The sequence below is a fragment of the Gobio gobio genome (assembly GCF_949357685.1).
Source record: "Gobio gobio genome assembly, chromosome: 9".
Classification (NCBI taxonomy): domain Eukaryota; kingdom Metazoa; phylum Chordata; class Actinopteri; order Cypriniformes; family Gobionidae; genus Gobio; species Gobio gobio.
In genome coordinates, this window is record NC_137115.1 from 7,950,022 (window position 1) to 7,976,311 (window position 26,290).

The following is a 26,290-nucleotide window of genomic DNA, read 5'->3' on the forward strand; positions in this document are numbered from 1 at the left end:
AATCATTTGAGAATCGCTGTCAAAACAGGTAAAAATAAATGCATATTATAAGAAAACGAAAGTCTTTTTTGTCATTGCATGCATGCAAAACTGTTGTTTGGGACTTCTAAAACAATATTTGGAACATTTTAAATGCCATGATAGGTGCTCTTTAAAATCTTAAAATTTGTCAGTGCCATTGTTTTGTCTCCAGATGCACATCAGTAATGTTTTTTTCTAAGCCACGTTTATAAAAGCTACTTAAATGTCCTAATTGAACTAAGACCTAATCCTTCATGGCTTAATATAAGCCCTGTCTGTGAAACCAGGCCTTTATTTCAAAGGTGCAAGAAATATCATGTCCCCTGTAATCTTACAATTCAACATTTGACCATTCATAGTATTGATCTGTGCTTGATTCACAGAGTCGCATGAAGCACGAGAAGGTTCATAGCATATACAACCGTCTCCTGGGGATAGAAGATATCGACCCTACTTTGGTAAGTCCAGCTCTCTTTGGAAACGAATGTCAGGGAGTGTCATGGAAAAATAGCAATAATAAAGTTCTGCTGTAGATTAAAACCTGCTCATAACCTATAGTGTGTGTCTGATTTCTGAGTGAGTCTGATTCCTCTTCACTAATCATATCTGGGAAATGTATCATTATTAAAGGGTTAGTTCACCCAAAAATGAAAATTCTGTCATTAATTACTTACCCTCATGTCGTTAGACACCCGTAAGACCTCGTTCATTTTCGGAACATAAATGAAGATATTTTAGTTGAAATCTGATGGCTCAGAAAGGCCTCCATTGGCACAATGCACTTTACACTCTCAAGACCCATAAAAGGTACTAAATGACATCGTTGCAAAGTCCATCTCACTACAGTGGTTCTACAATAACTTTATGAAGCGGCGAGAATAGTTTTTGTGCGCAAAAAAAACCTAAATAACGACTTATAAAGTGATGACCGATTTCAAAACACTGCATCATGAAGCTTCGAAGCGTTATGAATCCGTGAGTAAATTCAGTGGTTTGAAGCGTTATGAATCAGTGAGTCGATTCAGTGGTTTGGATCGCCAAAGTCACGTGATTTCAGCAGTTTGGCACTCGATCCGAATCATGAATCGACTCACTGATTCATAACGCTTCGAAGCTTCATGATGCTGTGTTTTGAAATCGTCATCACTATAGAAGTCGTTATTTAGGGTTTTTTTTGCGCACAAAAACTATTCTCGTCGCTTCATAAAGTTATTTTAGAACCACTGTAGTGAGATGGAGTTTGTAACGACGTCTTTAGTACCTTTTATGGGTCTTGAGAGTGTAAAGTGGAGGCCTTTCTGAGCCATCGGATTTCAACTAAAATATCTTCATTTGTGTTCTGAAGATGAACGGAGGTCTTACGGGTGTCGAACGATATGAGGGGAAGTAATTAATGACAGAATTTTCATTTTTGGGTGAACTAACCCTTTAAATATGTGGGATGCCTGAAATATAACATTGCATAGTCATGAATGAGTTCTAACGTGTTTGTTTTGCTGTCTCGTCTAATAGAGACTGACCCTCTGTTGTTTTTGAATCGTTCAGGTCTATATACAGTACATGAAATTTGCCAGGAGAGCTGAAGGCATTAAGTCTGGCCGCTCCATCTTTAAGAAGGCCAGAGAGGATCCTCGGACACGGCATCATGTTTATGTCACTGCTGCTCTGATGGAGTACTACTGCAGCAAGGTAACCTCAACACCACTCGTCTGTAGTATAGACACCACAGGTCAAAAGTTTGGAGCCGGTAACCTTTTAAAAATGTCTTTGAAAAAAGTCTTTAGATACATTAAAATAACTGTTTTCTATTTAAGTATATTTAAAAATGTCAGAGCTGAATTTTTAGCATCATTACTCCAGATATCATTCTAATATGCTGTTTTGCTGCTTTAACATTTATGTATATAATATTATTAAAGGGTTAGTTCACCCAAAAATGAAAATTAGCCCATGGTTTATTCATCCTCAAGTCATCCTAGGTGTGTATGACATTCTTTTTTCAGACGAATACAATCGGAGTAATATTAAAAAATGTCTGGGCTCTTCCAAGCTTTATAATGTCAGTGAATGGATGTCGTTTTTGAAGTCAATAAAAATGCATCAATCCATCCTATAACTGCTCCACACGGCTCCGGGGGGTTAATAAAGGCCTTATTTAAAAAAAAAAATCCATATTTAAAATTTTATAGACTAAAATAACTAACTTCCAGTGGTACGCAGGTCGACATACAGCGAAAGAGTAACCTCTGACGCGATGTACAGGAGCATCGTAATCTTTGACGCCTCTCACAGATGTGTGTTTTGTTCATCTGCACTTCTGCGTTCGTCAATACGCATGCTTCAGGGGTTACTCTTTTGCCATATACCGACTTGCGTACCGCTGACCGCCGGACTTTTAGCCTATAAAGTTTTAAATATGGATATTTTTCTTACACAAACGCTTCGCTTCAGAAGGCCTTTATTAACCCCCGGAGCCGTGTGGAGCAGTTATATGATGGATAGATGCACTTTTATGGACTTCAAAAATGACCCAACAAGTCAATGGCATTATAAAGCTTGGAAGAGCCAGGACATTTCTAATAAAACTCTGATTTTATTCGTCTGAAAGAAGAATGTCATATACATCTAGGATGACTTGAGGGTGAGTAAATCGTGGGCTAATTTTCATTTTTGGGTGAACTAACCCTTTAATACATATGATATTATTAATAAATAATATTTATTATTATCAATGTTGGAAACAGTTGTGCTGTTTCATATTTTTGTGGAAACCCTGATACATATTTTTTTAAAGATTCTTTGAAGAATAGGTCAAACGATCAGCATTTGAAATGGAAATCTTTTGTAACATGAATGATAAATGTCTTTTACTGTTACTTTTGATTAATGCATCCTTGCTGAATAAAAGTGTCAATTCTTTGACAAAAAGCTGTATGTATGAAATGCATATATCTTGGGGTCAGTGACAACATTAAATAACCTTAACCATGTTCATGTTGTAAATGTTTTTTTTCCCGTTGCTGTTTGATATCATGACTGAAAGGTCAGGTGGTGTATATATGAAATGCATATGTTTTGAGGTCATTGACAACATTGAATACTATTAATGACATTCATGTTGTTCATTTTTTAAGGTTTATACCTTTTTAAAAAAAACGTTTTTAAAGTTTTTTCATGACTGAAAATATCAGGCGGTATAACCAAGTGAAAAATCTCTCTAATTATCTTTACAAAGTTTTTTTTAAATGTTTTCTTTTATGGTTTTCTTTCTTGTTACTTGACGACAAGAGAGCATCCTGGATGTTTGTTACCACCCCACTGATATTCAAGGAAAACTGATGAAATATTAGTAATATTTTAACACCGTGTCTATTGTTTTAAAGAAAAGAATTGGCCAAACAAATGTCATTTTTATTATTTATTTATTCATGTGTTTTTATAGTTTTACCTTTTTTTTAATCAAAGGCTAATTGCTGATTAAAAATGACCCTTTTTTCATAATGAGACCCTTCAAACTTGTTACACCACCTGTATTTTATTTTACGTATTACCCCTCAAACATCATAGTGACTTAATTCCGAAATTGCCTTTTAATTAAATATATATCCAGACACAACAAACCGACTATCTGAATGACTGTTCCCTCACCGACAGGACAAATCTGTGGCCTTTAAGATATTTGAGCTTGGACTGAAGAAATACGGTGACATTCCTGAGTACATTTTGGCGTACATTGATTACCTCTCTCACCTAAACGGTAAGAATACAATTCGTGAATTCACACAATCAGTGCAATTTCTTAAGCCTGTACTGCTGTAATGTCACATTTCATACAATCCGTATCATGTTAGGTGAAACACTGTAGTAAAAATAATTTCAGCATTGTGAGAGTGCATATCATTGACACATCTTCGAGAGGGCTGTTTATTTACACACACACACACAGGATATCATCTGACTCAGGAGTGCTTATCAGACCGTCTGCTTTATGAAGTCGATAGCTTGGAGACAGTGTTTGCCCTGCAGTAAACATTGGTCGTGTTTATCTTGTTGCAAGGCTATTACCAAAAAAAAAAAGAGAAGTAAAAAGCCTGGCTAGGAATGAGTTTTCAAAAATGACTGAATTATTGAGCTGTTTGCCCTTCCCTCCATCACAGAGGACAACAACACCAGAGTCCTGTTTGAGAGAGTCCTGACGTCTGGCAGTCTTTCCCCTGAGAAATCTGGGTTAGTGGGATTTTATTGATTTTTATTTTGCACAAATATACCATCTGTTTCTTCTCATTTGCTTTAAAATCGCTAACTATCTTCTGGACTTTTCACACTTTAAAATGGTTTAAGTCTGTGTTATTTTGGATTGACATGATCAGGGCTTGACATTAACACCCGCCAACCTGCCACATGCAGGTAGATTTCAGCAGTGGTGTGTAATGGCAAGTTGACACACAAACCCGCCTCCCCTCACTCACTCGTTTCATTTGCTCCAAATGAATATAGTTGATGTTTCTGGGCTTGAATTTCGGCATGGGAATGCGTGTATTGCGTGTCATTTTCTCATTCTCATGTCTCATTCATGCAGATTTTGTGCTCACACTAGGGCTGGGCAAAAAATAAATGTTTCGATTAATCGTTTTTTTTTTAAATGTGGTCGATTCAAAATCGATTCTCAAAGGCCAAGAATCCAATTTTCTTTCCATATTTATTTCCGCAAACATTGAACATAAGATTAACGTAAATCGAATAACCAGTCTTCTCCACTAGTCACCCTCTTATTTGCCTTACACGATGCTACAAAGGAGCGAGAGGCACGCTGCCTTTCATTCATTCATTCATTCATTCAGTGCTTAAATGGAGGCTTCCGCTGCGTTGTCGATGTTTGTAATACTGAGGTGAAATGCTGTAGTAATGCTACAAATATGCGGAACCATTTGATGAGACATCACCCAGACGTTGCAACACCCGCACCGCCGAGCACACAACCGCTAAAAATAGATCACATGCATGCGAATGCTTGCCTTGCATTATGATCATTGTATTAAACTTGAGCGTTCACTGAAGCACGTACGTTAGCCGATATAGACATTCAAATCAACTCAATAGGCAGCGCAGGACCAATAATTCAAACCTAATAGCTTATATTATAAACAGATTTCCTCGAATAAAAGTTACATAAGTCAGAACGTTACGGTATTGTTGTTCGTTACCACGGCAACTACATGTGTCCAGGTATGAACGCGCTTCTCGTGTATGAAAAGTAACTGCACACATGACGGGCGGCAAAAACGCAAGAAAAGCTTGTCATGTGCTGAAAATCATCCAATATCATTTTTAGAATAAATATATCAAAATATCCATAAAAGCAAAATTATATAAAATACTTGATACATTTTTTTGATTAAAGTCAAAATTGCATTGTATTGGTGTATTGGTGTGAGATGGTGGTCCAGTGGGTTAAACCATGGAACTGACACACAGAAGGTTGCTGGTTCGATCCCAGCGGTCACCACCAGTGTGTCCTTGAGCAAGGCCCTTTACTCCATGTTGCTCCAGGGGGATTGTTCCTGTAATAAGTGCACTGTAAGTCGCTTTGGATAAAAGCGTCTGCCAAATGCATATATATATTTAACATAATTGTATGCATTCGAAATAGAGAGGATTTTCTGTTTTAATGTACCTCAAATAAAGAGTTTAATATACAGGTTTGTGGCTCTTAATTTCTTTTTAATTACCCACTTATAAAAAAGAACAGTGAACATACGTTTACAAGTATAGTATTTGTATTAAATCTGAATCGAGAATCGAAATCGGATCGATTTGAGAGCATGTGAATCGAATTCGAAAATCTGAATCGATACCCAGCCCTAGCTCACACCCAAAGTGCGAGCACATAAAGCCACCTCTCAGTACTAAATTGAGTTATTTTTTGCTGCTTTTGCGCTTAAACAGTGAAATCCATAAAAAAATTTGACAAAATGCCGATCTTGGCGAATATTCACGTAAAACGCATGTGTAACAGTTTAATGAATCTCTGCGTCAGGTCTTCAAATCACAGCAGCCTAATATTCCTGCTGCCACGTTATGAGATGATATTAAGAAATATCTATATGGCAGATTTTCCCCACGATATTGATGTCAAAATTGTGGCCAGTGGCTAATCATTTTGGAAAACCACTAGTCCTAGTGGCTGGTGAGCAAAAAAAGTGAATGTCAAGAACATAAACATTATTAACATATCATATAGATGCAAACTCCTCACCTTTAGGTGAGATTTCACCTTTTGAGATCAAAATAGGTTACTTACGAGATTAGCGTAGATCCGATGAGAGTGTTTCGGGGGAGGGGTGATGGGTCTGTTCAGATTTTGTGAAGGAAAAAATAAAAAAAATAAATGCGTCAAAGAAAAACGGGCAAGGCTGAGACATGCAGCAAAACAATGAAGCGGGCCCTTGAAATTCTGGTGGCTAAACGTCAGAAGAAATGGGGTTTAACTTACGAGTTGGTGTACAAAGTATCCCATATTGATGCATTTGTAGCCAGTGGGATCTTCAGTTTTCAGTTTTGAGTGTTATTTGAGTGTTATATTTTATCTGGTTGTTGTCTTGTTTTTTTGTTGATGTATTCAGCTCCCACATCTATTGAATCCTTTTTTTGTGTTTTATAAAAGGTTGTTTTGCCCTTCATAAAACACCACAACTTTTTTACCTCTTACCTGTTAGAATTAGTTTCCAGGCAAATGCAAAAAATAGAAAAGTGTCCTGACCTCGGAGAAAGTTTTCTCTATCCACGCAATGATCTCACCTTTTTTACCCCTCACCTGTTTACACCCCTGGTTAGTAATCAGGTTGATGGCTCAAACAGATTGAAAATCCTTCATGTAAATGCCTTGATCCGATTGAAATTACGATTGGATTGTATTAATCGATTAAGCTTCTCAGTTGGATTAAAAAATATGCCATATGATGCAGATGTTTACATACGGTTTACGCCTTACAAACAATTTCTTTTTATCTTTACATCTTTTGAATTGACTGAATATACAGTGTATATATCCTAAATATTTGCTGAACAATCTCTTTCTCGTGTGTGTGTGTGTGTGTGTGTGTTTGTTTGTGTGGGTTTTATTTTCCAAAATTTAAGACCTGACAAGCACTAGATTATTATTTTTTTTATGTCCTGATACAGTGAACCATGGAATTCAATAGGGTGTCCTAACATATATGTATATATATATGTATATGTGTGTGTGTGTGTGTGTGTATATTATGCTCGCGCATTTACATGTGGTTTTGTGTAACAGGGAAATCTGGGCACGTTTCTTGGCCTTTGAAAGCAACATCGGGGACTTGGCCAGTATCCTGAAGGTGGAGCGACGGCGTTTCATGGCCTTTAAAGATGAATATGAGGGAAAGGAGACGGCTCTACTGGTGGACCGATACAAGTTCATGGATTTGTATCCCTGCTCCCCCTGTGAGCTCAAAGCCCTTGGTTACAAGGTACGATAGGAGACATAATCGTTTTAATTCACAAATTCACTGTCATTGTAAAGGCCCTGATACACTCTTGGCAAAGTTTTTTCATTCTTCGTTTAAAGGTCCTGTTCTTCGTGATCCCATTTTTTAAACTTTAGTTAGTGTGTAATGTTGCTGTTAGAGCATAAATAATACCTGTAAAATTATAAAGCTCAAAGTTCAATGCCAAGCGAGATATTTTATTTAACAGAAGTTCCCTTTCAAAGCCTACAGCGAACGGCCGGTTTGGACTACATCCTGGTACTTCCTGCTTTAATGACGTCAGTAGAACAGTTTGTTGACTAACCTCCGCCCACAAGAATACGCGAAAAAGGGGGCGTGGTCTTGTTGCTCCCTCGTGGAGAAGAGGAAGTGTTGCGTTCGGTTCGGTTCGGTTGCGTTTGTCGCCATGTCGTCCAGACGCTGTTATTTTCATCCCGGAGTCAAATCACCTTTGTTTGGCCTTCAGGGGCTGTAGTTTGAGCGCATGTATCTCCCTGTTATGGTAAGAGGCGTGACCTTCCCGGGCAACGTGCCCTAAGCTGCTGTCGAATCACAACACGGGAACCGCAGGCACAATCAGAACTCGTTACGTGTTTCTGAAGGAGGGACTTCATAGAACGAGGAAATTCTCAGGCCGTTTTGAGGACAGTGAAAACAGCGGTATACAGATAAGTAAATTGTGTGAAAAATACTGTGTTTTTTTACACATGAAACATTAACACGTTATATTGCACAAAAACACGAAAAACGGGACCTTTAAAAGTTTGAAATGCCTTTACAGCTGTAAACTGTTGGTGAACATCCCACCCACACTACGTTTAGATGTGTATGTAAATGTGTTGCATGCTTTCCTCTTAAAGGGTTAGTTCACCCAAAAATGAAAATTCTGTCATTAATTACTCACCCTCATGTCGTTCGACACCCGTAAGACCTCCGTTCATCTTCGGAACACAAATGAAGATATTTTTGTTGAAAGCTGATGGCTGAGAAAGGCTTCAGATGGGCCTCCATTGGCATTCAGTACATTTACACTCACCCATACCAAGACCCATAAAAGGCACTTAAAACTTTGTTACAAAGTCCATCTCACCACAGTGACTCTACAATAATTTTACGAAGCGACAACAATAGTTTTTGTGCGCAAAAAAAACCCAAAATAACGACTTTATTCAACCTCTTCTTGTCTTCCGTGTGTGCCTCCACGACACATGCACGAGAATATGACGTAGCGCCGGCGTTCAGGAATCCATGAAATGCACACTTTAGCCCCATTTGAGCACTACGCCGAGACCTAAAGCACGATCAATGTAGAATTCAACAGCTTAGATACACGTCTTAGGCACGTCTTCCTCTGCTTGTAAACAAATCGCTTCTGGGTCATGTGTCCGAACGCCGGATCTGCGTCATATTCTCGCGCATGCGTCGTGGAGGCACACACGGAAGGCAAGAACAAGTTGGATAAAGGTGTTATTTTGATTTTTTTTTTTGCGCACAAAAACTATTGTCGTCGCATCGTAAAATTATTGTAGAGCCACTGTGGTGAGATGGACTTTGTAACGTTTTAAATGCCTTTTATGGGTCTTGGGAGTGTAAATGTACTGAATGCCAACGGAGGCCTTTCTCAGCCATCAGCTTTCAACAAAAATATCTTCATTTGTGTTCCGAATATGAACGGTCTTACGGGTGTCGAACGAAATGAGGGCGAGTAATTAATGACAGAATTTTCATTTTTGGGTGAACTAACCCTTTAATACCTAAACGCATGACAAGATAACAGCTGTGAGAAAACAGCAGTTGAGAAAGCACCTGATCATTGCGATGTGGATGTTTGCTCCAGCTCTGCAGTTCAGCAGTCCAGTCGAGTTACGGCATGTTTATTTATATAGCACTTGAACAGATTTCCATGTCAAAGAGGCCGAGTCCCAGAGCATACCTGTTACATAATCGCCACGATGGTGGTTACCAGCCAGAGCAAACATTTCCAGAAAGTTTACTTTGGCAAGCTGTTTAGTAATACAGAAGCAAACTTCGTTTTTGGCCTGATTTTGTTCAAAATGACATCAAACGGGGCCTTAGATACATCACTAACCTATGGTGCAACAATCATCTGAATATTCTCCCTCATCTTGATTGGCAGGACGTGTCTCGTGCCAAATACGCACTGATCCAGGAGGCGGTGGTCACGCCTTCTACTCCTGCGCAAAAAGACGAGGCCGACCGCAAACCCGAGTACCCCAAACCTGACACCTGCCAGATGGTTCCTTTCCAGCCTCGTCATCTGGCACGTGAGTATGAATCAACACCTCGCATACATTTAACATTAAACCTGAGTCTCCCTGGTCTAAATCATGTCAATAAAGCATTGTACAGTTGCATACGGTTGTGCTCTGAGGTCTTGATGTGCATTGCTAAGTTTGGTGATGTCCTCCTGACAGCCCCCGGACTACATCCTGTTCCTGGAGGAGTGTTTCCTGTCCCTCCTACTGCTGTCATCCTCATGAAGCTGCTGCCTCCTCCCAGCTGTTTTACAGTCAGTTCAACACGGTCTTCTCTCAACTGCTTTAATTAGACCAAACAGTTGCATGACTGTCTGTTAGAGCAGGGGTTTTCAAACTGGGGTCTGGGTCCTCTAGAAGGTTCTAAGGGGTCCCCCGAAAATTTCAAAGAATAAAAAGACAAAGCAAAAATGGATAGTCTACCAAGCATTCAAACCGTTTCATTTCTAAATGTTTCTCTCTTTTCTTGCCGTATACATATTTTCCGGGATTGTATCTGTTTGCTTTGTCTCTTTCTAGGGAGTTTTTCTCACTGTAGTCCCCTTTATCTCGCTCACTGGGGTTGTAAGGCGGTATTCTTAACGCAGTACGTAAGCTGCTTACATACATTTATTGTGAAAGTTGCTTACACAAATCTTCTTCAGGTTTATACATCCAACATTAAAGGGATAGTTCACCCAAAAATGAAAATTAGCCCGTGATTTACTCACCCTCAAGTCATCCTAGTATGGGATCAGAATCCCGCCAAATTTACTGCAGTCATGCATAAAAAAATAATAAGCATGAATCAAAATTTTAAAAACAAATGTGAAAATATAACGCAGAAAACTGAAAAATCAATGAAAAGTTAACCAGAATCACAAACAACGCAGTCACGGAAATAAAAATAATAAGCGTAAATCAAATATTTAAACAAGTTTAAAATTATATTGCTCAAAACTGAATCATGAATTCAAAATTATCTGAATCGCTCACAAAATCATGTTTTCTGCTCTTATTTTCATTTTTTGCATGTCCTTGCTCTTTTCTCCTTTGCTCTTGTTTCCACATTCTGTGCTTGCGGTTTCAAATGTTGCAGTTCAAGTTTCATGTAAATTAGGGGCGGGTCTTAGCATCACCATTGGTCCACTAGTTCTAGATTGACAGCTCATCCTCAAGCCAATCAATTGAAGAGGGAAGTTTACGTCACTCCAATGCGACTCATGCCGCAGTTCAGCCAGCCGCTGTTGAGCTACGAGTGTAACCTCTATCACTATATCTGCAAGGAAATACATTATTGTATTGTTATGAATATAATCTTAGGACTCTATTCTCTTGTATGATAGACGTTTTAGGGGGGTTTCCTCACAATTAAAGCAGTAAAATGAACATGATCATGACTGGGTGCTTACTGACACGAAACGCGTTCACTAGGCCTATAGGAGATGCACGGATGGGCTTTTATTTAATCCGCAACCGCATCACGCACCGTCCGCACCAACGTTTTTTGACCAAAGTTCAAAGCCGCACCCGCCCGCCATCCGCTGATTGTAAAGCCTTGTTGGGCCATGCAAGGCGCTGCTGACGCGAGCAATCGTAATTCAATGGACTGGCCTACATTAAACCTTTAACTAAAATAGTTATTGAACTGTTTACACTGTCATTTACAATAAAAGAGCCTGCACAGCGACAGGAAATAAAAATGAATGCAAAAAACCTGCCTTAGCCTACTGTGACTGAAGGAGCTCAAGAACCGCTCACTGGTAAAACGACGTGCACTCAATCCCTCCAACATGACATTTCTTTGTAGCCTACTTTACTTGTTTAGTTTCATATGTTTAAATATTATAATGTTTTTTTTTTTTTTTTTTTTTTCATTTCATTTAGCCTACGTTGATTATAAAATATAATTATGAGATAGGCTATATTTAAGAATGGGGCTGCCTCCATACTGACAGCTGGGCTGGGCTTCTAGCTTGCAGGTCTGCTTGGCCTACCAGGCGCTGCAACAATATTTAACAATGTAAGCATAATATATTTTTTTATTTTTTATTAATTTGAATGGTTGAACCACCCGCCCGAATTTAAAATCTTATAATCTTATTTTTCGTCACGTCATCCGCCCGATCCGCGGAGTCCGCGGCTGTAATTGCCAACCGCGCATCTCTGGCCCACTGTTTGTGCATGGAAATATATTTGTTTACAATCATGAATATATTATTAAATATATCAATTTATACAATCAACATTTTAGAGAGGTTAATCAGAAATTGATCAAATGATCATGACCCCAAATAGTTGGTTAGTGCCACTCTCATTCCAAAGAAATATTTTTTCACAGCCAGTGGTGGAATATGAATAAGAAACCACATATGAATAAGAAACATTATGGAGGCCTAAACATCTCGTACATACTGCCTGGGTTTTGTTTCGATATTAGTTATATAGCCTAGGCCTATCCTAAAACAGCCAGTCATTGTAGTCACTCGGGGATAGGCATTTAAAAGAGAGAAAGCAAGAGCTAAACTTCTACAAATTCAATAACATCCACAGCAGAAAACGAAAAAATAGTCGGAAAACTTTGCCAATTAATTAGACGTGCAAGGCAACGATCTCACGAAAATGCGTATAAATAATAGGCCTACGTGTGTGCGATACGATTTATTTTTGTCCATTGTGCGCCGATCGGTTCCCTGCTGATTTTCTGGGGTACAATATAGGCTATTCATATATAGGCAGGAGCACGGGAAGTGGAGGTGCTGCAAATTTGAGTTAATTTACATGTATAGGCTAAGATCGTTTTTAGCATTTAGTAATTTATTTGTACACTTTAAGTGGCCATTAAAAAAAAGGCTTAATATTTATATGTTGAATTATGTTTTTAAAACATACATGAGGTCATATTGTGACCGTTGCGGTATAGAGAATGCGTAGAGTGGTAATATTTCCTCCAGAGTCAGAGCGCCTTTCTGAAGATTCCGTTCATTTCTAAAGCTCATGCCCTGGCTTTGTGTAATGCTGGTTCTTCCCTAGTTGTTCATTTAAGCCGTTGTTCATGCAGCGCTGGCACCTCCATGCCATTGTCTGCTATATTTTGCTTATTATTGATTAAATCCTCGAAATTGGTTGACAAAACATTGATTAAAATTAAGATACAATTTATACAAAACAAAACTTAACGAAACTTAAAGTGGTCGAAATAATTTTTGACCCCCATGTCTTCTTACATATAGCCTATCATAATCATATTTCATAATCAACGTAGGCTAAATGAAATGAAAAAAATAACATTATAATATTTAAACTAGTGCTGGGAATCGATTACAAAAATTAACTAATTAATCAAATTTTTTTCTATTTTTTAATATTTTAATATTTAAAATTACATTTTGATATTGTAATAATTTCAGTTACTCTCCAAATTAATGTAGAAACAATTTAAAGACAGCTTTTTTTTAAATATGTGTTGTAATGGCATCTTTTTATGAATGAAGGCCAGTATCTCTGTCTCTATGGAACATTAATGACGTTACATTACAGTATAACTGAAAGCGGCCAATTTCAACATTTATTAGGCTTTAAAAAAAACAACTTTTAATTTAAGTGAACTTAAAACAATCTTTACATAAACCCATTATAATAAATGTTATTTTTTACCTGTGGCCTTCCCTGTTAAGAAAGATTTTTCATAACTGTTAGATTTCTGTATATGTCTATATACAGAAATCTAACAGTTATGAAACATCTTTCTTAACTACATAAATAATAAATCAAATATAGATTAATCATCATTAAAGCTACAATTTTCTCTGTTCCCGTTGTTCAGGCATCATCAGTGCTCCTGTCACTTTAAGAACGGCCGCTGACGAACATCGTGGATCTCATTTCCTCACAACTCTTTAAGTTCATTTAAGACGTTATTGAACTAATTTAAGACTCATAATATGAGAATACTCAAAATTCTCTGTGTTGTTGTTACTGTTTGTTCATGAGCAAAACACGTGTGTGTGTGTGTGTGTGTGTGTGTGTGTGTGTGTGTGTGTGTGTGTGTGTGTGTGTGTGTGTGTGTGTGTGTGTGTGTGTCAATGTCCTGTCTGTCTGTCTGTCTGTGAGTGTGTGTGTGTCAATGTCCTGTCTGTGTGACTCATATCAGCTAATCGAGACACACACACACACACACACACACACACACACACACACACACACACACACACACACACACACACACACACACACACACAGGGGCGTAGCCATCTTTTCAGAAGTGAGGGGGACAGAAATGTCAGGTGTAATACCAGTTTTTTTTCTAAACCTCTGTCTAATTGACAGATTTAATTGATCTCATCTCTTGCTTTTAATTGAGTAAGATATCAAATACACTGCTGAACAATAACCACTAATATCTATAATGTTTTCCCTATATGTTATGCCAATTTTATGATTGGTTTATGTACTACAAAAACTTGTGCATTAAGTCCCCTTGGATTTTATGCTTTGTAAAAAAAAAAAATATCACTGAATAAGGCAGAAAATATACAGTACCTATCAAAAGTTTGGAAACATTACAATTGTTAAATGTTTTTGAAAGAAGTCTCCTGCTCACCAAGGCTGCATTTATTTAATAAAAAATGCAGTAAAAAAGTAATACAGTGAAATATTATCCCAATGTAAAGCAGCTGTGTGAATATATAGTAAAAAAGAAAAAAAATATTCCTGTGATCAAAGCTGAATTTATCATCATTACTCCAGTCTTCAGTGTCACATGATCTTTCAGAAATCATTCTAATATGTTCATTTGATGCTCAAGAAACATTTATGATTATTATCAATGTTGAAAACAGTTGTGCTGCTTCATTTTTGTGGAAATCATGAAACTATTCAAACATTTGTGGTAAGATAAAAAAAAGAGAGAAATTAATACTTTTATTCATCAAACATGCAGTAAATTGATCAAGTGGCATTATAACAAAATATTTATATATGCTTTATTCAATACAAATAAATGCTGTTCATTTAACTTTCTATTAATTAAAAAATACTGAAAAATAAAATGCATCATGATTTCCACAGCTGTTTTCAACAATGATTATAATCATAAATGTTTAAAAGTAAGAGCTAGGACCGGTGCGACCCGGTAAAAGTGCGGGGGACGAATGTACGTTTATTCTACGCCCATGCACACACACACACACACACACACACACACACACACACACACACACACACACACACACACACACACACACACACACACACACACACACACACACACACACACACACACACAGGACATTGACATACAGCGCGTTCTCTTGTGTCTTGTCGTGCTTGGAAGCATTTACATGAATAGGAGCGTGATCATGTAACGCTAGACAAAAATGGATATAAAAACGGACGCTGTGTTATTTGCATTAAATATTTTTTAATGCGTTAAACTGAAAAAAATTATCGCCCGAGTTAATTTGCCCAGCCCTAATTTAAACATATGAAACTAAACAAGTAAAGTAGGCTACAAAGAAATGTCATGTTGGAGGGATTGAGTGCACGTCGTTTTACCAGTGAGCGGTTCTTGAGCTCCTTCAGTCACAGTAGGCTAAGGCAGGTTTTTTGCATTCATTTTTATTTCCTGTCGCTGTGCAGGCTCTTTTATTGTAAATGACAGTGTAAACAGTTCAATAACTATTTTAGTTAAAGGTTTAATGTAGGCCAGTCCATTGAATTACGATTGCTCGCGTCAGCAGCGCCTTGCATGGCCCAACAAGGCTTTACAATCAGCGGATGGCGGGCGGGTGCGGCTTTGAACTTTGGTCAAAAAACGTTGGTGCGGACGGTGCGTGATGCGGTTGCGGATTAAATAAAAGCCCATCCGTGCATCTCCTATAGGCCTAGTGAACGCGTTTCGTGTCAGTAAGCACCCAGTCATGATCATGTTCATTTTACTGCTTTAATTGTGAGGAAACCCCCCTAAAACGTCTATCATACAAGAGAATAGAGTCCTAAGATTATATTCATAACAATACAATAATGTATTTCCTTGCAGATATAGTGATAGAGGTTACACTCGTAGCTCAACAGCGGCTGGCTGAACTGCGGCATGAGTCGCATTGGAGTGACGTAAACTTCCCTCTTCAATTGATTGGCTTGAGGATGAGCTGTCAATCTAGAACTAGTGGACCAATGGTGATGCTAAGACCCGCCCCTAATTTACATGAAACTTGAACTGCAACATTTGAAACCGCAAGCACAGAATGTGGAAACAAGAGCAAAGGAGAAAAGAGCAAGGACATGCAAAAAATGAAAATAAGAGCAGAAAACATGATTTTGTGAGCGATTCAGATAATTTTGAATTCATGATTCAGTTTTGAGCAATATAATTTTAAACTTGTTTAAATATTTGATTTACGCTTATTATTTTTATTTCCGTGACTGCGTTGTTTGTGATTCTGGTTAACTTTTCATTGATTTTTCAGTTTTCTGCGTTATATTTTCACATTTGTTTTTAAAATTTTGATTCATGCTTATTTTTTTATGCATGACTGCAGTAAATTTGGCGGGATTCTGATCCCATACATCCTAGGTGTATATGGCAGTCTTCTTTCAGACGAACACAATCTGAGTTATATTAAAAAAGTCCAGGCTAATCCAAGCAGCATAGCAGCAGTAATAGTTGCTCTGTTTTTGAAGTCCATAAAAAATGCAAGATGTCATGACGAGCGTACCTGGTCGCGTTTGTCTTTCGGCACTTTCACCACTTTTTCCATAAATTGAATACTGAAGGCGGTCGGCCGAAACTTTACTTTATAAAGTTTTAAATATGGATAGTTTTCTAATAAAGGCCTTTATTAACGGAGCAACAATTACTGCTATTTCAAAGCTTTGATTAGCCTGGACTTTTTTAATATAACTCTGATTTTATTCATCTGAAAGAAGAATGTCAAATACACCTCGGATGACTTGAGGATGAGTAAATCATGGGCTAATTTTCATTTTTGGTGGAACTATCCCTTTTAGTAGCTAGTAGCTAATTTAAGTTTGGAAACTATGTTGTAGGTATAATGTCACACTTACTATTTATCTAACAGTTTAAAAGTTTTTTTCATACATAAAATATATAGATGGATTTTAGGAAGGGGTCCCTCATAAAAGGTTTGTCATATTTGGGGGTCCTTGGCATCATAAAGTTTGAAAACCTCTGCGTTAGAGTAAACTCAAGTTATTTAACCAAAGACTTGTCATTGTACAGGACAGTGTCATCATATGTGTGTGTTTTTGTTTTCAGGGTCCCTTTGTTCAGGTAGATGAGCTGATGGATTCTCTCAGAAGATGTGTATTGCCAGAGAGTAAGTATCGCAGAATATCATTACAATCATCTCACTCACTGGTCAATGGTGTTTCTTAAAACACACTCATTACAGTGATACAGTGCTGGTCTTTAGTAACACTTTATTTGACAGGATTCTTGTTGTACATGTTACATGTACATACTATAGTAACAACAGTAAATAATGCATATTTACAAGCAACTAACTCTAAACCAAACCCTAGCCCTATAGTATCAATTAATATTACTCAATACTTCATTGTAGAATTACGCCGTAACGATGACAACTTAAATTGTATATATTTTTTTTTAATTAACATGCATTACATCCGCTGTCCTAAACTGTGGGGTATACAATTTTTTTCAATTGGAATCGTATAGTTATAAACTATTATAAATCTTACCAACCCCAAACTTTTTAAACGGTAGAGTGAATATATATATATATATATATATATATATATATATATATATATATATATATATATATATATATATATATATATATATATATATATATATATATATATATATATATATATATATATATATATATATATATATATATATATATATATATATATAATATATTTTTGCATTATGATAATGAGAATAGTTGGGCTTGATTGTCATGAATATGGAAAAAAAAAAGCTAAATAATATCATAATTTTTTTACTTTATTGAAGTAAAAATTACAGCAAAGCTATAATATAATAATTTTGTAATTTGTAATTAAAAATCAATAAAGTCAGTACATTAAAAAAAACTATGGTATTTCACTGTACAAATAATATATATTTTTTGGAATGAAAAATAATGTCATCATGCAAAACATGTTTTGGGGTGAAATATGAAACGTGTATGTTCTTGAGAGGTTTTATGATATTCACCCAGGTACATTTTTATGTTTATATACTGTATTTTTGCATTATGGTAATGAGAGTGGAGGGGCTTAATTGTCACAGATATGATAGATAAATAAATGTAAAAATGTAATTCATATATATATATATATATAATGAGGTTCATACATCACATCTGTGACAATCTACACATTTATCTATCATATTTGTGACAAAAAAAATAAATATATATATATTAGGGCTGTCAAAAGATTAATTGCGATTAATCGCATCCAAAATAAAAGTTTGTGTTTACATAATATATGTGTGTGTACTCTGTATATAAATACACGCACATTCATGTATATATTTAAGAAATATTTGCATGTATATACATTTATATAATCTATAATATATATAAAATATAAATGTTTTATATATAAAAATATTTTTTTCTTTAATATATACATGCTTGTGTGTGTATTTATATATAAATAATAATTAACATAGTACACACACATATATTATGTAAACACAAACTTTTACTTTGGATGTGATTTAATATTTTAACAGCCCTAATAAATATATATATATATATATATATATATATATATATATATATATATATATATATATATATATATATATATATATATATATATATATATATATATATATATATATATATATATATATATATATATATATATATATAATGTATGTATATATTATGTATGTATGTATGTATATATATGTGTGTGTGTGTGTGTTTTGCCATTAAAATAATGAGGTGGCATGCCTCAAATAATGTCATGATGCAAAACATGGTTCGTGGTGGAATATGCCACATACATGCTCTTGAAGTTTTGAGATATCGTCATCTATAATGATTATGCACTAACTGCACAAACTGGCTCTCTCTGTAGCTGTAGATGCTGCTGTAGAGTTGATCACTGGGAAACAGTTGGAGATGACCAGCGAAGGAAACGGGCCTGTGGAAAACCACGCTGTTGCAAACAAGTCCTTGAAAAGGCCTAACGCCGATTCAGACGAGGAGGAAGACAAAGGATCTATCGCCCCTCCCATCCACGACATCTATCGAGCGCGACAGCAGAAGAGGATCCGATGAGCTGACCCGGAAACGCAAACACACACACCTGAACATCACAAAGGACGATTGAGCCCGAGCCCACCCGTGTGTCACAGCTCACTGAAGCCGTACAGACTCCAGCTTCCTCCCTGGTTTAATGTGTACCTGCACTCCTACAGCCAGTGGACGAGACCGAAACGTGTCCCTCAGTGTTGACTCGTGTTTCAGAGGGCTTTCAGACTCATCGCTAGAGATCACAAGGCCATCTCTTACCCGTCATTGCTGATCTCGTTTTGGTTCAGTGCTTTCAACGTTTTTTTTAACAGTTTTATTTTTTAAAACTGGGTGGTTTATACTGTATAAAGTTTTTATTCTGATTTGCCTCATAGTTCTGAACTTGCCATGTGTAGTTGCTGGTGATGGAAGAGTTGAAACAACTTTTGTAGTGAAATGATGATCACACACAACTTGCTTCCAATAAAACAAAATGATGAAAATTGTATGTGACGTGTGTTACTTTGCTGTCTGGCAGTTTTAGCAGTGTGCCAAATATATCGGTGAGCTTTGAAACAAACTTCAGTGCATTTATGAACTTGTGGATTTATTGTGCAACCACTAGGATGCACTATAGTGCAATAGATGTTATGCTGTTTGTGCACTTAGTTGAGTTAGTTTGAAGACAATTATAAGGGACCATTGTGTGAATCTCAAACATCCCCAGGTCAGATTTAACCTTCAAAAAATATATATATATATATTTTGTCATTTTTAAGCCATTTCATTTGTTGAATTATAACCGTAGTTATGCACTTTTACACTATGTACTCAACTGTGTAGGTTTTGTCATTCCAGTCTCATTCCCCCCTCCGCTACATGTGTCAGTGATAAATAAGTTCAAATAGCCTAAGCTTTTAACAAACCTAACCTCAGGTTGTTGTTATCGTGCCTTGAAAAGTCTAATACAATCTCAAGACTGACATGCACATGGATGTTCCCCTCACAATACAGACTTCAACATCTGTCTATAATTACAACCCACCTATTTCCTGTCTTCATATTCTGAACACATGCAGATGTGTTTTTTTTTGTGTGTTTTTGTCTCTTATAATCCTCCATCATTAGTCTGACGGTTAACCATTAGCAGCTCATGGTGTTTGATGCTGTTGTTTCAAAACCGTCATGCCACCAGTTATTGTTCTTTGTTCACTAACTGAGCATGTTAGAGACTGAGAGTTACAGTATCACACGTAGGAAAAATCACATTTACTCAGTTTTGGGGAATATTTTAAAAACACCACAATTTTTAAACCCAGTTTTGTTGCTGCTACTCCTAATTTGCACAGTGGGGCGCTTACAGGTGTATTGCTCCTTTTAGTGCTCATTCTGAACACCATCTTGCGTAAAATATTAATCTGTAACTGGACATGTGCGACTGACCTTAGTTCAGCTAAAAATGAACATTCTGTCATTAATTCCTCACCCTCATGTCATTCCAAACCCATAAGACATTCATTCGTTCATTTTCAGGACACAAATGAAGATCTTTTTGATTAAGTCAGAAAGCTTTCTGTTCCTCCATTGACAGCTACACAACTACCACTTTGATGCTTCAAACTGTTAAAAATGGTAAAACTTAACTTTATATGATGAACGTATTGAATTTAAGCTTTAATTCACATATGAACATTCATCAGCGAATATAAAAAGAAGCTCATCTGTACTTGAATGATGTCTACGGTATAGAACACGAGAATGAACCTCATTGGTTCTCGCTGAAGCTCAAACGTGATGCGTAACACGAGAATGAACCTCATTGGTTCTCGCTGAAGCTCAAACGTGATGCGTAACACGAGAATGAACCTCATTGGTTCTTGTTGAAGCTCAAACGTGATGCGTAACACGAGAATGAACCTCATTGGTTCTCGCTGAAGCTCAAACGTGATGCGTAACACGAGAATGAACCTCATTGGTTCTCGCTGAAGCTCAATCGTGATGCGTAACACGAGAATGAACCTCATTGGTTCTCGCTGAAGCTCAAACGTGATGCCTAACACGAGAATGAACCTCATTGGTTCTCGTGGAAGCTCAAACGTGATGCGTAACACGAGAATGAACCTCACTGGTTCTCGCGGAAGCTCAAACGTGATGCCTAACACGAGAATGAACCTCATTGGTTCTCGCGGAAGCTCAAACGTGATGCGTAACACGAGAAGGAACCTCACTGGTTCTCGCTGAAGCTCAAACGTGATGCCTAACACGAGAATGAACCTCATTGGTTCTCGCGGAAGCTCAAACGTGATGCGTAACACGAGAATGAACCTCATTGGTTCTCGCGGAAGCTCAAACGTGATGCGTAACACGAGAATGAACCTCACTGGTTCTCGCTGAAGCTCAAACGTGATGCGTAACACGAGAATGAACCTCAGTGGTTCTCGCTGAAGCTCAAACGTGATGCGTAACACGAGAATGAACCTCATTGGTTCTCGCTGAAGCTCAAACGTGATGCGTAACACGAGAATGAACCTCATTGGTTCTCGCTGAAGCTCAAACGTGATGCGTAACACGAGAATGAACCTCATTGGTTCTCGCTGAAGCTCAAACGTGATGCGTAACACGAGAATGAACCTCATTGGTTCTCGCTGAAGCTCAAACGTGATGCGTAACACGAGAATGAACCTCATTGGTTCTTGTTGAAGCTCAAACGTGATGCGTAACACGAGAATGAACCTCATTGGTTCTCGCTGAAGCTCAAACGTGATGCGTAACACGAGAATGAACCTCATTGGTTCTCGCTGAAGCTCAATCGTGATGCGTAACACGAGAATGAACCTCATTGGTTCTCGCTGAAGCTCAAACGTGATGCCTAACACGAGAATGAACCTCATTGGTTCTCGTGGAAGCTCAAACGTGATGCGTAACACGAGAATGAACCTCACTGGTTCTCGCGGAAGCTCAAACGTGATGCCTAACACGAGAATGAACCTCATTGGTTCTCGCGGAAGCTCAAACGTGATGCGTAACACGAGAAGGAACCTCACTGGTTCTCGCTGAAGCTCAAACGTGATGCCTAACACGAGAATGAACCTCATTGGTTCTCGCGGAAGCTCAAACGTGATGCGTAACACGAGAATGAACCTCATTGGTTCTCGCGGAAGCTCAAACGTGATGCGTAACACGAGAATGAACCTCACTGGTTCTCGCTGAAGCTCAAACGTGATGCGTAACACGAGAATGAACCTCATTGGTTCTCGCTGAAGCTCAAACGTGATGCGTAACACGAGAATGAACCTCATTGGTTCTCGCTGAAGCTCAAACGTGATGCGTAACACGAGAATGAACCTCATTGGTTCTCGCTGAAGCTCAAACGTGATGCGTAACACGAGAATGAACCTCATTGGTTCTCGCTGAAGCTCAAACGTGATGCGTAACACGAGAATGAACCTCATTGGTTCTCGCTGAAGCTCAAACGTGATGCGTAACACGAGAATGAACCTCAGTGGTTCTCGCTGAAGCTCAAACGTGATGCGTAACACGAGAATGAACCTCATTGGTTCTCGCGGAAGCTCAAACGTGATGCGTAACACGAGAATGAACCTCATTGGTTCTCGCTGAAGCTCAAACGTGATGCGTAACACGACAATGAACCTCATTGGTTCTCGCGGAAGCTCAAACGTGATGCGTAACACGAGAATGAACCTCATTGGTTCTCGCTGAAGCTCAAACGTGATGCGTAACACGAGAATGAACCTCATTGGTTCTCGCTGAAGCTCAAACGTGATGCGTAACACGACAATGAACCTCATTGGTTCTCGCTGAAGCTCAAACGTGATGCGTAACACGACAATGAACCTCATTGGTTCTCGCGGAAGCTCAAACGTGATGCGTAACACGAGAATGAACCTCATTGGTTCTCGCGGAAGCTCAAACGTGATGCGTAACACGAGAATGAACCTCATTGGTTCTCGCTGAAGCTCAAACGTGATGCGTAACACGAGAATGAACCTCATTGGTTCTCGCTGAAGCTCAAACGTGATGCGTAAATGTTCATCATGTAAAGTGATCGAGTCTCTTTAGAAAATTTGGACTAAACGGCTCAATTCAAATGGATTAGTTTTATGATCTCTTTATGAACTTTTTGAAGCGTTAAAGTGGTAGTTGCATAGCTGAACGAAGTCTTATGGGTTAGGAACAACATTAGGGTGAGTAAATTATCACAGAATTTTTGGCTGAACTAACCCTTTAAATTCACCATGAAACCAAAATTGACAATTCCTATTTTTTCATGGAATATTGTAGTGTTTATTATAAATGATTTATTTGTGCATTATTTGTGCCTCGTAATCTTTAATCGAAGTATTTTCACCTCCCTCTTGCAGCTCATCTCTTCTCTGATGACATGTTTACTGGCGTAAGGGCGGGGCAACCTGTCACTCACATGAGATCGACCAATGGAAAACCATCCAATCAATTCCCTATAGACAACATCAAGCCCCGCCCAACATTTTTTCTTTTTTAAGAAGCCGCTTCACTCGGATATACGTCACAATAGGGAAGAAAATACTACCACAGCTTCCGTTTCATGGCGACTTTAAATGAAAATGCCAAACAATTTCTAAACAATTTGTATGACAGAGTCGGCATATGATGGTTATTATTTTAGAAATGGTAAATCTCACCAGAACCTGTGACCTTGATGAACTCGGAGCAGGTGAAATACGGAAAGTGGACCTTCAGGATAAAGGCTGTCTTTGATGTTGCCTGATTTCGTTTTCATATCTTAACTGCTGACAAAAAGACAGGACTCTTAACTTCCATTCTGTAGCCTATTTTGTATTCTGCAGACATAATACTTTATCTGTCTGATTTATAGGAAGTTTAAGTTGTGATCTGTCGACAGGCAGTTTCAGGATAATAAGTGATAATATTGTGTCATAATTTTGATGAAGAAAATGTGTTCATTGCCCAATAAATGTCATTCTCTCATTAATACAGACATAGGAGAAGTAGTATTCAGTTTTTTCTATAATATATACATATTTACAACACACAAAATACTCTTTACATATTATACAATATTTGGAATATCATTTAAGATCCTATTAAATACAAACATTGGATATTCTGTTTCCAAAATATTGCACAAATATTTCCGGATGGCCTCTGTAGAACTGTCCAAGCAGACGGCGCTTCTCTTTCAAAGAGAGTTTAGTGTTCTCGTGAATTGTTTTTAGTAACGTCCAAAGCTCCTCTCTGGTGGTTTTCTGAACTGTTTCCATGTAATCTTTTCCAGTGAGACGGCGACAGTATGTTGTTCCTACAAGAGGGAAGATTTGACATTTATTTTCTTAGCAAATAAAGGATCATGCATGGGCAGTGTTTAACGTACAAATCTCCTAAGATTTCTGGTTAAAGTTATTACCTTGATTACCGGGTAAATGAGGTTGTTTAATAAAATAACCAGCATTTTTCAACATTTATTTATTTCTAGTTTTACCTGTGATGAGATCGGGGTCTGTTCCTTTGATGATACTGGCCAATTTGTCACTTACAAGGTTGTGCAATGTGACGGGAATCTAGGGAAAAAAGGCAAACATTTTGAGGGTCCATGCTGTCAGTTTCACAATGATAAAAAACACAAGGGCAATAATGATTGCTATACATAAACTCATTCAAAAGATTGGGGTCGATAATATTTTTTAGTATTATTGAAAGAAAGTCTGTTTTGCTCACAAAGACTCCATTTATTTGATCAAAAATACAGTAAAAATTTTTAATATTGTGAACTATGTTTTTGCAATTTAAAGGGGTGATGAATTGAGGAATCAACTTTCCCTTGAGCCTTTGATATATAAAAGTTAATCGTGATATAAGAATATCCTGTAAGTTTCGGAGCTGTAAACTTCCTTGTTAGTCAAAGAAAAGCTTTTATTGACAGCAGGCCCAGCAAACGCTCGATCTCAGAATATGTCGACCCTTGACATCAGCGTGTGTTGAAACACCGCCTCAACAGATAAATAAGTAAGCCTGATTCTGTAGCCCCGCCCACCGACTCGTGGAGCTAAACGGATCGCGCTACCGAGCAATAAACATGCCGAAGATAGCAAGATATTGCGCTGTGCCTGGTTGTGGAAGAACACAGTCCCTGCATAAGCTTCCTTCGGATTCTAATATTAGGAATGTGTGGTTGAACTTTATTTTTAATGAATATCCAGCTCACATGGGGAAGACATTGCACGTATGTTCATTTAACCACAGATTCATTTGTAAACAAGAGACTGGATTTGCAGACAGGATGAGATTACATGAATGAATGAAGCAGAACACTAATGTGAGTAATTTTTTTTTTTTTATATGTGATAGTATTGCATTATTACAGATCAAATACAATGTTACATTGTGTACATGTCTAACTAAACATAACTTACCACTGTCACAGGACTCGCAAAGCCCAATGTCTCGGGGCTATGTGTTTCCCAGACGGGCTACCAATACGTATCATCTTAAATAGTGAAATAACATTCCTTTCTTGACTTGATATTTGAAGGAAAAATAAATTTTGGCGCGCACGTATATACACCAATCGGGCGGGCCAAGTAATATAAAATAACATTCATATTAATAGAGACAGAGCGGCATGTGTCATAATCTGAAAACCACGCCCATCAGGGGGGAAAACAATCCAACGCTCTCCATTGACTTTGTATTGTGTGAAGTGGCCTCCTTGTCATTTCTGACTTATAACAAAAAACAGAACAATGTGTAAAAGCTGATATGTGACTAAGTGTACAGCAAACAAGCTAAACAACACCCAGAAGCAAAAACCCAGAAATTGTTATAAGCTGTTGACCCAAAAAACAAGCGTTTAAGGACAAAAAAGTGGATACAGGCATTGAGACAAAGAACTGAGAACTACACCCACAAGAGGGGAACATAATCAGCAACAGGAAATATAATATATAAAACTGACATTTGGATATTTGACTTAACAGTGACAAAATGTTTACTGAACACATAGGCATACTGAGGCATACATGATCCCAAAATTGACCCATTCTTCCTGCTGAAGCTTCACATCTTATTGCCTGTATCCACTTTTGTCTCCTTGAATGCTGTTTTTTTTGGGTCGACAGCTTATAAAAACATATTTCTGTGTTTTTTAGCTGGTTTTCTGTACACCCTGTCACATAGCACCTTTTAGACATTGTTCTGTTTTTTGTTATAAGTCCGAAATTACAAGGAGGCCGCCTCA

General features: G+C 37.6%; 2 protein-coding genes across 3 annotated transcripts in view; one reads left to right on the forward strand and one right to left on the reverse strand.

The window, feature by feature from the left end:
• cstf3 (cleavage stimulation factor, 3' pre-RNA, subunit 3) overlaps nucleotides 1-19,543 on the forward strand; it is a 38,325-nt gene extending 18,782 nt beyond the window's left edge. The window contains exons 13-21 of the mRNA XM_079825782.1: nucleotides 405-479; nucleotides 1,567-1,710; nucleotides 3,676-3,778; nucleotides 4,179-4,248; nucleotides 7,319-7,514; nucleotides 9,670-9,817; nucleotides 9,968-10,062; nucleotides 17,067-17,127; nucleotides 18,878-19,543. Of these exons, the coding sequence (XP_079681908.1) occupies nucleotides 405-479; nucleotides 1,567-1,710; nucleotides 3,676-3,778; nucleotides 4,179-4,248; nucleotides 7,319-7,514; nucleotides 9,670-9,817; nucleotides 9,968-10,062; nucleotides 17,067-17,127; nucleotides 18,878-19,080 (1,095 nt within the window). The 3' untranslated portion in view covers nucleotides 19,081-19,543. The remainder of the gene's footprint in view (nucleotides 1-404; nucleotides 480-1,566; nucleotides 1,711-3,675; nucleotides 3,779-4,178; nucleotides 4,249-7,318; nucleotides 7,515-9,669; nucleotides 9,818-9,967; nucleotides 10,063-17,066; nucleotides 17,128-18,877) is intronic.
• Nucleotides 19,544-23,613: 4,070 nt separating this feature from the next.
• Nucleotides 23,614-26,290, reverse strand: part of depdc7a (DEP domain containing 7, paralog a) — a 29,257-nt gene continuing 26,580 nt past the window's right edge. Inside the window, exons 8-9 of one of the 2 annotated variants that reach the window (XM_079825780.1) lie at nucleotides 24,536-24,614; nucleotides 23,614-24,355 (exon numbers count right to left, since the gene is read on the reverse strand). In XM_079825780.1, the coding sequence (XP_079681906.1) occupies nucleotides 24,141-24,355; nucleotides 24,536-24,614 (294 nt within the window). In that variant the 3' untranslated portion in view covers nucleotides 23,614-24,140. The remainder of the gene's footprint in view (nucleotides 24,356-24,535; nucleotides 24,615-26,290) is intronic. The other variant, XM_079825779.1, reaches the window with a different exon arrangement.